The 16,507-nt window shown below is 35.6% G+C and overlaps 1 protein-coding gene across 5 annotated transcripts; it reads left to right on the plus strand.

Moving 5' to 3' along the window:
- Positions 1-4,087: 4,087 nt before the first annotated feature.
- LOC147393048 (uncharacterized) lies at positions 4,088-12,573 on the plus strand. Of its 5 annotated transcripts, none has more exons than XM_086456794.1 (7): positions 4,088-5,241; positions 5,339-9,547; positions 9,670-9,738; positions 9,823-10,217; positions 10,347-10,455; positions 11,261-11,326; positions 11,456-12,573. In XM_086456794.1, exons 5-7 carry the CDS (start codon positions 10,399-10,401, stop codon positions 11,723-11,725), a joined length of 393 nt encoding a protein of 130 aa, XP_086312920.1. In that variant the 5' UTR covers positions 4,088-5,241; positions 5,339-9,547; positions 9,670-9,738; positions 9,823-10,217; positions 10,347-10,398; the 3' UTR covers positions 11,726-12,573. The 5 variants fall into 5 exon arrangements, with proteins under 5 accessions (XP_086312920.1, XP_086312919.1, XP_086312916.1 ...); XM_086456793.1 differs by having other exon boundaries at positions 5,359-9,547; XM_086456790.1 differs by having other exon boundaries at positions 4,088-9,547.
- The last annotated feature ends 3,934 nt before the right edge of the window (positions 12,574-16,507 follow it).

Here is a 16,507-nt window from a genome sequence, read left to right on the forward strand (position 1 = left end):
TCGGACAATGCTCGGGAGAATGACCATAATTATCACATAAGCCGCACGAGATCAATGATTCTCTCCTAAACTCCATGACGATATAAATCTGCTCGAGGTTCTGTATCTACTGTAACATACACTATTGAATTGCACACAAGAGAGGGAGGAATTCACACGTGATCTCTGTTCGTTTGGCTTCTGTTTCAAGCAAAACAAGTTCGGTTCTGTTTCGAAAACTGTTTCGGATACTTTCCGAATTGAAAAATGAATCAACTCGCTGTCCCCGACAGCGGCGCCATTTTGATCGATTGTAGATCTTGCTAAATAAATGCAGAGATTAAGATGTGAATTAAGACTTTGGGCAAGTCGAATTCGTTCCACAGGGACAATGAAGATTCAAAGATTCATTCGGTTAGAAATGTCAAAACAGAATTTAGAAACAAATTTTTCTTTAAAAAATAAAATTGATTTGTTTAAAATAGAGAAGCAATTAACAACTAATTTGTAAATGAAATTGAAACTACAAATAGAGATTGAGGAAAGAGGGTGTGTAGAGGTCAATTCAACATTTGCAATTCATCCAAAATGTTGATTTGTTCTAATTATAACTCGATCCACGAGCAATGACTTGCTACGTGGATCGAGTTATAATTAGAACAAATCAACATTTTGGATGAATTGCAAAGGTTGAATTGACCTCTCCACACCCTCTTTCCTCAATCTCTATTTATAGTTTCAATTTTATTTACAAATTAGTTGTTAATTGCTTCTCTATTTTAAACAAATCAATTTTATTTTTTTAAGAAAAATTTGTTTCTAAATTCTGTTTTGGCATTTCTAACCGAATGAATCTTTGAATCTTCATTGTCCCTGTGGAACGAATTCGACTTGCCCAAAGTCTTAATTCACATCTTAATCTCTGCATTTATTTAGCAAGATCTACAATCGATCATTTTGGATCTAGATATTGATGTGAATGAAGGGTCAACACCAAATGTACACAAAATGTCTTGGCTATTTGTTCATTTGACATATAATTCACTTTTGTTTTGACTGGATGGGAAGGTTCAGCACACGATTGGCGAGTCTTTCAATCTCCGCTTAGCGATCCGAGTTTGAATTTCCCACATCCTCCTGTTGGTAATGAAACATTATTTTATTTTCTTATTTTTTATATTTTTTATATCCATTAAGGTAATTTAAATTTACTAAAAAAATATTTTAATTGTCTTAAAAAAATATTACATGGTTGATGTGAGTTATCAAAATATACGAGGGTACTTGCAACGTATCGTAATACACGGTATCACATTCATGATTTTCATAGAGGAAATGAGCTAAGAACGAAGGAGGAGTGGTTTAATTATTATCACTCTTCGTGTAAAAACGTTATTGAGCGTTGTTTCGGTGTACTGAAGAAACGATTCCTAATTTTGAAACGGATGACTTTATATTCTTTTGTGACTCAGATACGTATTGTATGTGTGTGCATGGCCTTACATAATTTTATCAGACAACAATCAATTACTGATAGCTGATTTACACAATATGAGGATGAAAATGTTGATATTGATAGAGGAGGCGCATCTAATACGACACCAAATGAAGTTGATGATGAATTGGTTGCTGATATGAATATTGTACGAGATGAGATTGCTCAACAAATTTATAATGCCATATATACATGATGTAAAATTTTATTTAATTATTTATTATTTATTTGATAGACATTAAATATGTTAGTACAAAACAAATGAAATTGAATTTTTATTTTTATTTTTATTTTTTAATATTAAATCTTATGTTTATACTTATTGTTAACATATTATTACTTATATCAAATAAATAATCTCTTTTTTTAATATTATTTTTAATTTCATCTAGCAATTTCTAGACAGCAGGTTACCAAACAGTTCAACATCTTAACAGCACAATTAGACAGCATGTTACCAAACAATATACTCAATTCAGCAAGTTGTTTCAGCAACAACAACTTTCTCTCAACTTCAACAACTTAATTCAGCATCAGCAAATTTACATAGAGTATCAGAGAGAATGATAGAGGTAGGTTATGACATGGGTGTGGGTAGGTTGGTTTTTTAGAGAAAGGTGAGAGGGTTAGTAGATGAATTAGAGAGGTGGGTTGGGTGATGATCATTGGATCATTGTGGTGATTATTGGGTTTGGGTTGAGACTTAGGCTTAGGATAACGGTTTTGGATTGGGCTTTAGATCTAATAGGCTTAGGGGTTGGGTTGGATTTGATTAGGGTTAAGGTATGTGTAGGATTGAATTGGGTTAAATTTGATTAGGGTTGGGTTAAGACATGAGGTGATGATGGTTTAGAGGGGTTTCTAGCCCATTGGCCAAGCAAGAGGGGGCCTTAGGCCATTTATTCGTAAATGAAACAAGTTGTTTGAGGGTTTGGGCTTATTTCAATTTTTGAGTATTTTTGGGCACTTTTGCATGGAGGGAGGGTTGAAATTTGGGTATCTACAGCTGCCCCTTCTTGCAAGAATTGTGTGCAAAGAATAAACGAAACCCTTATTTGTACGGGCCCGAGGATTTTGCTCAAACAAATTTCGAAAACACCAAGTTGGTTTGATGGATTTGATGAAAAAGTTGGCTACCCAAGCACGAGATCTAATAGGTTTAGCCTTTATAATTCCTTGACCTCGTGGCACAAAGCTCATTTGAGGCCTCATATTTGCAATAGTTTGATGAAATTTTAAAACGAGAGTTTTCCAATGAGTTTTGACAATCTAAATTTGGCTTTTGCACAATGCTATCTTTTTTTCTTTTTCTTCTTCTCTCTCTCCCTCCCCCCTTTTTTTCTTTGGGTCCATTGATGGAGCACAGACTGATGAAATATAATTCAGTCTGTACATTATGTAGAGACTGGATCATTTAAATTGGCAATCTGTTCATAGTATACGGACTGTGTAGATTTATTTTGTCCATGCAAGATGCACGAACCAACATGCGTAAAAATATAAGAGACGCGCTAGACGCCTCACTTCACTATTTTCGTTTCAGTTTTTCTAGTTCTTCCATTTCTCTTGCTTTCCTTGTGATCTTGGGCTGTCGAGACGATTTTTGTATGAGGGAATGTGTAGATTTTTCAAGTGTGGTTATCCAGACTTTGAGCATTAGTTGCATTTCCCAGATTTTCTTCTCGGATAAAGGCTGGTTCATCTTTCATTTTCTTAGATTATTTTTCTCTCGCTTTGAACAACCTCTATCGCTTGCCCACTTGTCTTTTGAACATGACATGATGAACACGAGTGCTTACTTTTCATGTTTTTATCTCATTTTTGTTTTTTTTTTAAAACCTTTATTGTATGTATGCTTACATGTTCTGTAACACATAATGATGATCATGGTAGGTTTCCTTTTATATGATTTTGCCTCGTTTGTTTTTCTGAAAACCTCTATCACATGTCCATATGTTATGTCGATGCCTATCTTTATTTGAACATGTACCCTTAGAAATCATAGGGTTTATTTTGAATATCGGGGACAAGTTTCTTGGGTATGGGTACGATTGGGTCAAAAAGGACTTTTGGATTTGAGACGGGTAGGTATGATTGGGTAGGGACGGTTATGTGGGGATTAAGTCAGGTTCAAAATGAGTTTTAGGTTTTGGGATTGGTTTGGGCGATTTTAGGTGAGTTTTCATCTAGTCGAGGTAGTTCGAGCTAAGTTGAGGTATTTATGGGTTATGGGGTAATGAGGTATGGTCTTTGGGGGAAATAGGTCATCGGGTTCTTAAATTGGTTCTTTAGGTTTGAAGTGGTACAGGGATTAGGTTGATGGGTTTTGAATGGGTTCCTTTGGGTTGGAGTTGGTTCTGGGAGAGTTAGGCTAAGGCTTAGGTTAGGCTAGGGGAGGGGCATTGATTTGGATGGATTCCTAATTTTTTGTTGTTGGCGGGTTGGCTTGGTTTAGTTCAGGAGTTCAGTCGGTTCTCATTTAATAATTGGCCTTTTATGTAGATGGTGCATACTAGAGGGAGCCAGGTGGCTCTTATCAGTGAGGCTGGGGACAGATAAGCTATGAGGGCTTGTTATGAGTGCGAGACTGTCAGGGCATCGCCTATGAAAGAGGCGACTCAGTCTGAGGATTCTTTGGCGACTAATTCGTCATCTAGGAACAAGATGGAGGTTAGTACCTCATGATGTTGGTCTATGGTCCGAGGTGTGCCTAGGGAAGGTTGAGCTAGAGGAGCAGAAGACGCTATTGGCATAGGTGGCCGAGGTTGTAGAGGCCGAGGAGTAAAGGGAGCCCATATCGTTATACTGACAGAGGCATGAGTGGAGGTGTTAGATACTCCTTTCTTAACATAACTAAGCAGCCATGTCTCGATGTACGTGAGGATGGGCATACCGATTCATTATCCTTCGAGCAGTTTCAAATGCATTTGGAGGACCTTCGTGACCGAGTACGCCCTCTTCATTGAGGATCTAAGGAGGTAGTTCACTAGAGCCAGTTTTGGAGTTTTCTTGAGGATTACATATTTCAAATCAGATCGGCTGATCTTCTTGGCGATGGTGGAGCGGTGGTTTCCTGCTACTCACACCTTTCACATGCCTGAGACAGAGATTGGCCTCCAGCCATTGGACTTAGTCGGGATCACCGGGATTAAGATAGAGGAGGAACTCATCTTCTCTTACATGCTTCCGATTGAGAAGATAGTTGATTTGATTAGGACTCCCTTCATCCCGACTGTCGAGGTCGACAAGTTGTACCGCCTGAACATGTGATTTTTGTGGTCGACATTGGAGCACCCGGGACATACTGTTCAACGGGAAGACGACGACTTCACTGTAGTCTTCCGCCTTTCTTTCCTGTGCTTGCTTGGGAGTTGTTTCTTCTTGTAGGACAACTCCATGGTGATAACCTGGTTCCTTTCCCTCTTCTAGGACATCCACCGCGTCACCAATTATGATTGGGGGAGTTTTATCTATGACACCATCTTGGGTGGCTTGGACTAGATTCTTTTATCCATTCATTGAAGTAGATTTTGTCCCAAGACTTGTGCCTTTGAATTTTTCATTTTTTTTGTCGATTAGCCTGATCTAGTCATTTTCTTTTCCTTTTAGCTTTTCATCCATGTTCATTTTTCATACTTTCTCTTACCATGCACCATCTAGATGAGGGCTATCCCTTGGGTGCTCTTTGGGTGACCTAGGATTTGCATACCATCAAGAGCAACTTCCACAGTGCTCGGGCCCATTTTGACAAATGTCATCTTCACAAGGTGAGCCTTGTTTCATTTTTGTAGAGTTAGACTTTTCATTTTGTGCTTGTAGTCTGTTTGTTCTCTGTTTTGCAAATCTTCTCTATCACCTTTCTAGATTTTTCTCTCTCTGTCTAGGAGCACTGAGAAGTATGGACAGCCTTTGACCGGGATGTACGGCGAGAGATTTGCTTGTGTTTCATCGGTCATCTCTCCTATGTGTATTATTTTGGAGAGTGGTTATTCTTCCACACACGATCAATTTCTCAGTATCCCAACTGCTTTGATGACGTCCTCCTCGATGGATTTGATGGTGAATGAGTTTCTAGCCTAGGTAAGTCGGGTGCCGGCATAGGGGCTTCTAGTAGAGGATGACTATATCAGTTGGTTCAAGACAACATCCATCGATTTGTTGATGCCTGTCATGCATGTTCGTGCTGGGATTACTAAGATCAATGGGATCTTCATCTAGGAGCATGAGGACACGATATGCTTTTAGTCTTCCCTCTTCCATTATAATTCTTTGCATCATACAATGTTTGATAGTTTTATTCTTTTCTCAAGCTGATGACCTGCATCATCTTCGAGAGTAGTACGCATGATCGAGGCTCAGGCAGCTCAATGAGCAGAGATAGAGAACCGATGAAGGGTGGGTCAAGCGAGGTGGTGGCTCAGGCAGAGCGCATTTTGTGTCGATATATTCTAAAGAATAATAAAATACATGACGCTTTATTAGGTCTGATAATTATTAGGGGTGGCACTGAAAATTTTAAGTTAAAAATATATTAAAACGTGGTTCATCAGCACGGAGCTAGGTTACGAATGTTCTGAAAATAAGGTTAGCATCAGCACGAAACTGGATTGCGTATTTTTGAAGTGGGTTACATCAGCACAGAGTTATCATCAACACGGAGTTGGCATCAGCTTGGGGTTAGATTGTGTGCTTTTGAAGGAACGGGTTACATCAACGTGAAGCTGGCATCAGTATGGAATCGATATCAACATCGAGTTAAATAATGTGTTTTTGAGAAGGGGTTACATCAACACGGGACTTGCATCAGTGCGGAGCTAGTATCAGCATGGAATTAGGCATTTCTCGACGAGCTTATGAAATGGTTCATCAACGCAGAGCTAGTATAATACCCTTAAAGTTCTTAAGAGATTTTATCAGCGCGGAGCTAGAAAGGTATTTTGAGAAGGTTCATCAGCGCGAAACTGAAATTATTGATATTGATGATTCTGAGGGTTGATCTCAACCATTCAAATCGTCCATCTTGATAAATTTGAATCTTTGATCTCAATTATTCATGTTCAAACGTAAAGATCAACTATGATAAAAGGTCGATCTCAATAATTGGAACAAAGGTTAATCTTAATGATTTGAATTATCGATCTTGACAATTTGAATGATTGAACTCACCAATTGAAAACGGGGTAAGGGGGCATTAAGAAAGAAAAAGTTCACTACATGGATTATGAAGTTACCACTTAAAAATTATGAGGTGTTTAGAAAGAAATCCCTCCATCAAGGTTCATTAAGTAATATTCTCAATTCTAAGATACCCAAACCTTCCCTTGTCTACTTCATGATCAAACATCTAAAACATGATGATACTTCATAATCCACAAACACACATACAAAAAAAAAAAAAAAAACTGAGCCTTTGAAAATTTAGACCCCAAGCTCAACAACTTTTCCTTAAAAGGAAAATTTTATTATTTTTAGAAAAACCAATGAAAATTTCCATTTAGACCCATGTAAGCAAGCTTACAAATTTCTCTAAAAAAAATATTTACTCAGAAGATAAAATTTTCTTAAAATCCTCCTAAAACCTTCATCTTTTTAAATAGGAAAAAAAAGAGCTTTACTTTAAGCCTATCTTATAAATCAGAAATGCATTTATGCTTTTTATGTAAACAAATACCTCACTACCATTAAGAAGAGGTCTAGAATATTCACATGTAAAAATATATGTATATAGGTCGGGTTATTTTGACAAAATCATAGACAACATTCTAGACAAAATTTTATCTTATAGGGCTAAAATTTTCAGAATTTGCTGATTTTTTTGGGGATGATCTCTATAGCGAGTGGATCATCTTCACAAAAAATCAGTTAATTCTAAAACTTCTAACCCTATGAAAAGTGGTACAAACTTAATGGTAAAAAATTGATAGTTCACAATTCTTCAACTTATAAACTAGGGTTCGAAATTTCAGAATTGGCTGATTTTTTGTGATGATTTTCTCACCATAGAGAGCATCCTCACGAAAAATCAGTCCATTCCGAAACTTTTAACCCATACAAAACAATGTTTTGTCTAGAATATTGTTTAGGATTTTGTCAAAAGAACGCTATCCATGTATATATATATACCTTGAGTTGTCTGGCGTATTCATCGACAACTAAATTTTGATAAGCTGGCAAAGAGTGGTCCGTACGAGGTTCTTTCGACAAGGGAGGGATGCAGTTGGCTTGGAAGTCATTGGTCCCAATGCTTAAAAAAAATAGAGATTTGGCTACTAAGTCCTTGACATTAGTTTCTCCTTCCCCTCCCCTTCCCGATACTTGCGACCTTAAGTTGGGAAGTATTTTCTTCCCAAAATTCTCCACTTGGAGGTCCATTGGATATCGTTCTCCCTTAAAGAAAAAAAAATTAAAAACAACAATGTTACACCACAATAATAATAATAATAACAATCATCATCATCTTCACCGTGGGTGCATACTTACACTTTGAGACGTGTACCAATGGTTTAGACGTCCACGTCCCCACCATTGTATGAGTAAACTGCACTGAGACATTCCACGTTTCAACTCATCCGAGTAGGAGACTCAACTCGGTTGACAGGACAAGGAATATGAATTTGTTGTTAATAATTTTTTTTTAAACTGATGAACCAATAGGATGTTGCCACATGTATTAAAAAGCACTTAAAATCCGAACTCCTAAATTTTCTTTGAGTGCTGATTTTGTAACTAAACCTGACAAAATAACTCAAAAACTCACTGACGTAGCATGTGCAAGAACTATAGATTTTTTCTCGCGGGTTACAAATTTTCTTTCCACCAATCAATCACGTTTGCTTTTGCAATATACGTGGCAGTCATGCCATTGGTTCATCAGCTTAACATAGAAATTTCTTAATAGCAAATTCGTACTCCAAGACAGGTGATATGTAAGGAACACTCGGCTGAGAACTTTGCTCAGTCGAGTGATAATAATCATATTTTGGAAAAAGGTATGGAGTTCTTAAATAATATGAGATAAAATAGTGTCCTGGACCCTCCAAGATTCTCTGAATCTTGACTTTTAGAAAGATGTATTGCGAAACAACTGAAATAAAAGAAGCCAAATTGATCACAAAATCGTAATGGATAAGATTAAGAAATTTCTTAATAGGGGAAAATTGCATGATTATGAGAAGGATTTCAAAGATTTTCGTCCATTTGGAAGGAAGAAACCTAGAAAGAAAGGGGGACTGGACAATCTATAAAGAGGGGTAGCAACATTGTGGTAAAGGGTTTTTAGGACTCTTTTTCAATTCCGCTCTCTAATTTTTGCAATTGTGCAAGTGTTTGTTATGGAATGCTTGAGAATGTGTGTCAACTTGGCCATTAGGAGTAGCAAAAATAGGGCATTTTGTTCACTTTGATTAGAGAGAATCATTAGCGTGATGCAAGATTGCTGAATGTGTCATCATCCTATCAAGAAAAGAATTGCATAATTTTTTTCAAGCAACAATTAACAATCCCAGTGAATGTTCAATTATCAAGTTTTGTTTTTATGTGGGTTGTTCAAAACTCAAACCTTATAATGAAGATGCTTGTGAGATAGCTTATTTATCAATATTGATTGATTTGTTTGAGAACATAAGCTGATATCCATTTCTGAGTGTTTTGTTTTTTCGATTGAGCCATATCTAAATGTTTGTGTTCTTATTCTGAACGATATTTTTGAGTGTTGTTTTTGCCGCAAAATACAGTCGCCTTCTACCCTTGATGTTGAGATTGACATTGAAATGGCATTTTACATTTTATGTTTTGATATTTGATATAATAAAGATCAATTTGCGACATCATTTAGCTTTTGGTACATTTAATTTCACTACATACACTTTTTTACCTACGTATGTTTTATGATTTCTTTTATAACTTTTTTTTTTTTTTGTTAACTAACCCCTTTTAAGCTCCGCCAATGTAAAATTATATATTTTACATTGCCGATCCAAAGCCCAGATAAAGGAAGAGGGAAAAGGATGGTCCCAAGCTCAAATGACTGTTGGAGCGGTATTTTTGTTGTTATAGTGCAAGGCTTTTGAAAAGGTAACTATAACTTTGGTTATATTTTTCTTTGGGTTAGAAATTGGACAGGAAGGTTTGATGTTTCACTTGAAAGACATTTATATATTTCCAATTTTTAAGTTAAAATGATCAACTTTGTTCAGATTCTAGTATTAAGTTGCTGATTTTGGTTTCACTGCGCTATCTTTGATTCAAAAGGACTTTGGAACAGAGTATATTTCTTTGCCATTACATGTTGAACAAGCCTAAAATGTTTTTGGTTTGAACTTCATCCCAGCCCTTTTTTCATGGAACAGTTGACTGCTTTTGAGGTATGGTTGGACCATGGATCCAAACATTAAAAGCCACCAGAGCAGTTGCCTATTGTTCTTCAGCTGAGGCACTCTTTAATTTCTTGTTAGTCCTCTTACTATTTTGATTCTAGCTGCCTTAGTTCTGTACGAAAATCGAGGAAAGAAAATTTTTATATCATTGATTTGTTCTTCATCGAGTCATCTGCAGGCTTCCTGCCACCATGATTTTCCTACTACTCTCATTGAGACTCTTTTGGTGTTTGCACTTCCCTTTGGATTTTTTTATGTGTAAATTTAAGCTGTATTTTTCATAGGTTTTACTTAGTCAATGCCATCAGCTTCAAGTACTTGTACTTCTTGGGAGATTCCTTGATATGGGACCTTGGGCAGTTGATCTGGTAATTTGTTCCACTTTACCATTTTCTTTTATATTCCACATATATGATCATAGTTTCTAACTTTCTATATGAATTTTTTTTTATTAGTATTTCCTATGGAATGTAAAATTCAGTTTCCATGTTCTTCAGGCCTTCTGTTGGAATCTTTCCATTGGTACTGAAGTTGCTGCAAACAATAGCTATGGATTTAAGGCAAATTCTCGTATTCATATGGACAAAGATCCTCGCACTTGATAAGGTAACTTCAAATGACACTTTATGAACTCACCCCCACCTTCACACTTATGTACACTTCTAAAAAATATAACGCTACATAGAAATGATGTTTTATTGATAATGCTTTACATACAATCCCTCATCTGGATTCCGGTTTCAAAAATACAAGTGGGTTTAATTCAACAACTGATCTTATATGCATGCACATATGCGTTTAACTTTGCAAGGCACATTATAATCAAATGGGTGTTTTTCTCACTTGTTATAAATTACATTATGGAGGGAAATAATATCCTAGCCCAAGTGAATACTGCACTCAACGTTTTGCTGGTTGATGGTACATGCTCAACAGCTTGAGTATCTTCCTCGATTGAGTGAGACCACTTCCAAATTATGAATGGCTGATCCCGATTGTGTTAGTAATGGTATATTAGACAACTGATTTTATACAAATGCATTTAACTTGGTGAGGCATGTCGTAATTAAATTTGTGTTTTTCTCATTTTCGTCGTCATATATTATATCATAGCTCAAGTGAATATCATACTCAACATTTTATTGGTCAAAAGCACATGTTCGACAACTAGAAGTATCTCCCTCACTTGAGTGAGGCTGCTCCCAAATTCTGCATGGTAGGTCCAGATATTATCACTAATTTCAAGTTATATTTAGATATCTTTATGGGTGTACTAGTTCCTGGGAAGCTTGTATTGTTCTGTTTGTTTCTATTAGTGCTTCTCTGTTTACCTTGAATACGAAAGGTTAGGTGATTCAAGGAGTGTGTTTGTGTGTGATATGCATGGCCATTCCCTGTTTGTTTTCTGCAGGTAACGAAGCAACACAATGAAGATTGCAAAAAACTTTTAAGACTCATGGGAGTGCCTGAAGTTGAGGTAGATTAATTACTTCAATTACTGTACTGTCTATTGACTTTCGCTCTCTTGTTTTGTTTTCTTTCGAATTTGGGTATATTACCACAATAAAATATTCATTTTCTTCTCATGACTTCTTTGATTTTCTAGGCTCTTTCTGAAGCAGAGTGCGCTGCACTTTGCAAGAGTGGAAAGGCATGCAGCTCGTGTATTTCGCAAGTATCACATTGTCCTTGGTCCAAGCATCAAGAATTTGCTCCACTTCCTCACTCTAATGACCTTCATGAATTTGAGGTATCACCCTATCAAAAGGTGTTGGCACCGACTCCATCATCCTTTTGGCAGCCTCTTGCAACTCCGAGAAGCTTGCTAGCCAAAAGTTTTCCAACAATGGTTGGTATGGGAGTAACATCCCCATGATGCACATCCCAATCAAATGAGCTTTGTTGATATGTTTGTAACAATCCATGGTGCCATTATGGAACTTCCTTCCAAAGGCATTCAGGTGCTCTTTCTCACTTTGGCTTCGGGGTCAATCAGCGAGCCTTGCTCATGGACATAAAAAAATGACTATGGAATAAGTTTGCCATCCGTTTCCAAGATTGTACCAAGCCCACCAATAAGTTATTGTACCAAGTGTGCGCCTTGTTGACCCCTTATCCGTCAACAACTTCGAAAACTCCCTGAACCTAGGGTCATGATTGCCCTTATGCTCCCTTAGAACCTCCAAAAACCTCAGAACATGTTCCTTTTCATTGCCCTTCACATCAAAAATTGGGGATTTCGATGTAGAGTACCTCTTTGGGTAGGGATTTTACTATAACAAACAAGGATATAGAGGGCAGTAGTCATAGAAGTAACTTTTTTTCCTTCTGACAACTTTCTCGTTCAAGCAACCGAACCAATTCCGTGATGGTTACAAAACCTTGGGTTTAAAAGGTTGCAGTACGCAATCCTTGGGTAATGGGAGCTCATCAGCGAGCTATGCAACAGTAAACGTAGAAGCCCCTTGTTAGTCATTTGGTTCATCTACAATGGTCTACTGCTACTGGGTGCTAAATTCTTGTGAGAGCCTTTTAAGGTGTTGCTGAATCTGTGTTTTCTTTGGCCACTCCTTGCAGCAACTCTCTGAGTGGTCCCAACGTTTACTAAGGTTATCTCAACGGTAGGCTCTGGTTGTTCGAGTATCGTAGTATTAACCATTTCAGTTTCTCCATCATTGTTAGTCATACTCTTACATGGTTCAACTCAATTTCTTGCACATATCATTCCTAAGATCCCTCCCCAGCAGAGTCGCTAAAATAATCACCAAACGAACGAAAAATTGGTTAAGGACTTGTACACGTTGATAGATTTGTAGGTTAACTATGTTCCAAAGTCCACTAGCAGTATGTGTGGCTGTATGGACAGTGATTGATTGAGAAAAAGACAAAGCAGGATTGACAGAAATTGAAATCCGATGGGGATGAGGTCAGGTGTGTGAAAGCGTTACGAGAGATGAGGAACCAAAAAAGAATATTTGTAGAGAGTTGGGGCTCTTGAAGGTGTGATGACTGATGTCCTACTTGAGCGACAACTAGACTGATATAGAGCGTCCCCCTTCTCTATCCTTTTCTAAAGCGAAAATGTCTGTCAACAAAGGCATGTTACCTTACAACAACAACTAAAAAAAAAAAATGAAGGGAAAAAAAATAAGGTTTGGAAGGGACGATAGAGGAGTGCAGTTTTATTTTGGAAAATGCTGGAATGACACAAAGGTGACAAAAATGATGTGGTGGCGCACACATAACCATGGATGGTTTTTACTCGTATCCCATGGAAAAGCATCAACGGTAATGTGTGCGACACTACATCATTTTGTCACCTTTGTGTCAACCCAGCACAACTCAGATCCCATTATGTAATGAGAATTATAACATACTTTCGTGGAGTAGATCAATTTATCACTCACATGATGCATATCCTACCGTGATAGAAAGCAATTCTCAAAGAAAATTCAAAACTAGTTTTATCTCACTTTTCTTTTAAATTAATGGACCTTTGCGGTGACAACAGTGTATAAAAAATATTAACAGCTTTCAATCAGCAATTGAAGGTGAAATATCTTAAAAAAGAAATTTATACTATTTTATAAGCATTACAATTATTATATATATATATATATATATATATATATAATAGGGAAAAATAAATTTAGGAAAAATCTTCTTACCTTCCATGCCCATTGTGTATTATCTCTTTTTTTCTAAATAAACATCCATTTAAACTTTCTTTATGTTACATGGAGAATTATTTATAGGGATAGCAATTTTGCCCGGCGCCACAGTCCTCTCTATCGCCTCATTTTGTTAACTAGTATATAATCTGATTGGTTCTGATGCTTCCAACCCCCCTAGGGATCCTTGTGGGCTCCTATCGGTTACTCACATACATTGAACAGAAGAGTACTGGAAAGAAGCTTGACGAACCAGGAGTTTTCAACTTTTTTAAAATGTTTTGGTGGAATTTTAGTATTAAAATTAAAAAATCAAGTCCGATTCAAGGTGGGGACGGTTTTGATATACCCCACCCTGTTACTCGCCCAGGGTTCCATTCGGCAAACAATGTTGGGAAACAAAATTTATCCCATATAGCTTAAAAGTTTCAGATTTGGTTCTTTTTTTATGGGGATGGACTCCATGGTGAGGAAATCCTCCTCACAGAAAAAAAAAAAAAAAAACAAAACAAAACAAAAAACCAAAAACAGACAAAGCTGAAACTTTTAACACCATCAATTGTGGACCGTCGATTTTCAAATTGATCTGATTTTTTGTGGGGATGATCTCCTCACAATATAGATCATCCTCACGAAACATCAGTCCAATCTGAAACTTTAAATCATATACGACAAATTTTGTCTCCCATCATTGTCGCCTGAGCGCACTACCCATATGTATATATACCCTTCAGTAGAGTTTATAGAAATACTATCAGAGATGTGTATCATCTAAAATCCTATAAAAATTTGAGATTTTTCAATTTGATAAAAAAAAAAAAAAAGACTAATTAGTCAAACCTGAGTCGAGATTGAGTTGGGTTTCAGAATGAAAACAATTGTTCATGGCGGTCAAGCTACACCCACCCTCCTCTGCCATCCCTAATTATTCAAAAAAGAGTCCATGATGGAGTAACATTGAAATGTACATCGTGTCTAATTTTTAGGGAAAAAATTATTATTTTTTATAAAAGAAAAAGAATATTTTTAAATAATTACTAAATTTTTCATTCATTCCCAAAACGTTACAAAAAATGACGTATTAAACCAAAATGACCTTAAAAGTTAAAAAAAAATACTTTTTTTTTTTATCATTATTATTAATTTATATTGTTTGAAGTAAAAAATTTGCTATTTGATCTGACAAGTTGTAAGTTATCTAAGAAGGAAGAGAAAAACTTTCCATCAGAGTTTTTTTTCTTCTTCTTCATCATTCAACTTGATAGATACAATAAAAGATTATTTCGACATTTTAAATATCTGTTAAAGTTTCCTTTACAAGTCAAATCTCCATTTGAGGGTTTTTTTTATTTTTTTCATTCTTCTTCGTTTTGGATGGATCCTTCTACTTGATGAACTAGGAAGGAAAATAATAATACTTCAACATTTCAAATCCTCATTAAAGATTCCTTTACAAATCGAATCTTTATAAATAAAAAAAAGTATACATTTTTTCATTTTGTTTTTCTTCATTCTAGATGGATCCCTCCACTTGATAAACCAAATATATATTATTTCAAGCAAAATCACCATTACTCGATAAATAAAGTATTGAAAAATCATACAAAATTTACAAACAAACTTTGAGTAAGTTGTCAACATAATTTTCACAAATTATTAACAGACAATGAATGAATATTTGAAATCAACCCAATAGACCCAGAAAAGATACATGTATATCATTTAAACAATACCTATATGATTACCATATTTAATAACCACAGAAAGAACCTTGACATTGACATGATCATATTAAATTTTTAAACAACAAGAAAGGCTTGTTTTTGAAGGATCTATGAATACATAGTGCTAAGCTACTTTTCTCTCAAGAATTAATAAATTTATTACATTATATCGACATAATCTATCTACAAGTGTTGACATACCGTTTTCAAAAAACATTACTAATTTCTAGTGTTAATAGATCTGTAAGCTCTGCTTCAGCCGCTTGTTTGTAAAAGGTTGGTTATTAACACTTATGTTGACATTATTTTCTCCAAGTGTTAATAGATCTATCGCGTAGAGTTGCAAGTCCTTCATATTAACATTTTCTGTAGGATATATTGCCACTTTGATCGAAGGTGTACTACATCATTATGTTGAATAAACACGTAAAAAGCCTTGATATTCCCATGATTATATGAATTTTAAAACATAACAAAATATTAGTAAGCTCTGCATTAATAACTAGTTTGTGAAAGATCCTTGAACATAACGTAGACATACATGTATCTAAATATTGACAATTGCCACCTATACAAATCATTCTTTAAAGATTGACAAAATTTGTGATTTTTTTCTTTTTTTTATTTACAAAAACTTTAACCATTTGTTCAAGTTTATTTTTAAATAATACACTATTTATAAAGTTTTGAATTAACGTCAAATTGTGCTATTATTTTTCATTAACTTTTAAATAAAAGAATGTATCTCAAGAAACTTCAAAACAAATCAAAATCCAACCATCAGCTAAAGATGAAAATGAACTGTAAGTAACAACGATGGCAGGATTGGTAGTTTGGAATTTTGGGTCGACATAATTCTCAATCGTTCAATTGGGCACATTAAAATATATATAACACATTGGCGAAAAAATAAAATAATTATTATCATTTGAAAATTGTCCTTTTAAGAAAATCTAGATAATAGAAAACCTAGACCAAGTCCTGCCTCTAATTTCATCAAGTTTTGATGAAACCCATAATATGGCAAATCTCACAGAACTTGGTTTGTTGTTTAATTCTATTACTAAAACTCAAATCTCAAGATGAAACCCATAATATGGCAGATCTCACAGAACTTGATTTGTTGTTTAAATCTATTACTAGAACTCAAATCTTAAAAAACAGAAGTGTGGGTTAACCCATCCCTCTTAATGGGCAAGAAATAATACTACCCAACATAATCATCAACCAGTATATAGAAAAATAAAGAGACAACAACAAATG

Source organism: Akebia trifoliata, chromosome 10 (genome assembly GCF_017979445.1).
Source record: "Akebia trifoliata isolate Shusen 1 chromosome 10, ASM1797944v1, whole genome shotgun sequence".
In the NCBI taxonomy this organism is placed as follows: Eukaryota; Viridiplantae; Streptophyta; class Magnoliopsida; order Ranunculales; family Lardizabalaceae; genus Akebia; species Akebia trifoliata.

Bases quoted from the DNA above. Each gene is read 5' to 3' on its own strand.
- LOC147393048 (XM_086456790.1), top strand. From the start codon at position 10,399: ATGGATTTAAGGCAAATTCTCGTATTCATATGGACAAAGATCCTCGCA. The intron at 10,456-11,260 runs GTAACTTCAAAT...TGTTTTCTGCAG, and splicing joins AGATCCTCGCACTTGATAAG to GTAACGAAGCAACACAATGA. The intron at 11,327-11,455 runs GTAGATTAATTA...TTGATTTTCTAG, and splicing joins TGGGAGTGCCTGAAGTTGAG to GCTCTTTCTGAAGCAGAGTG.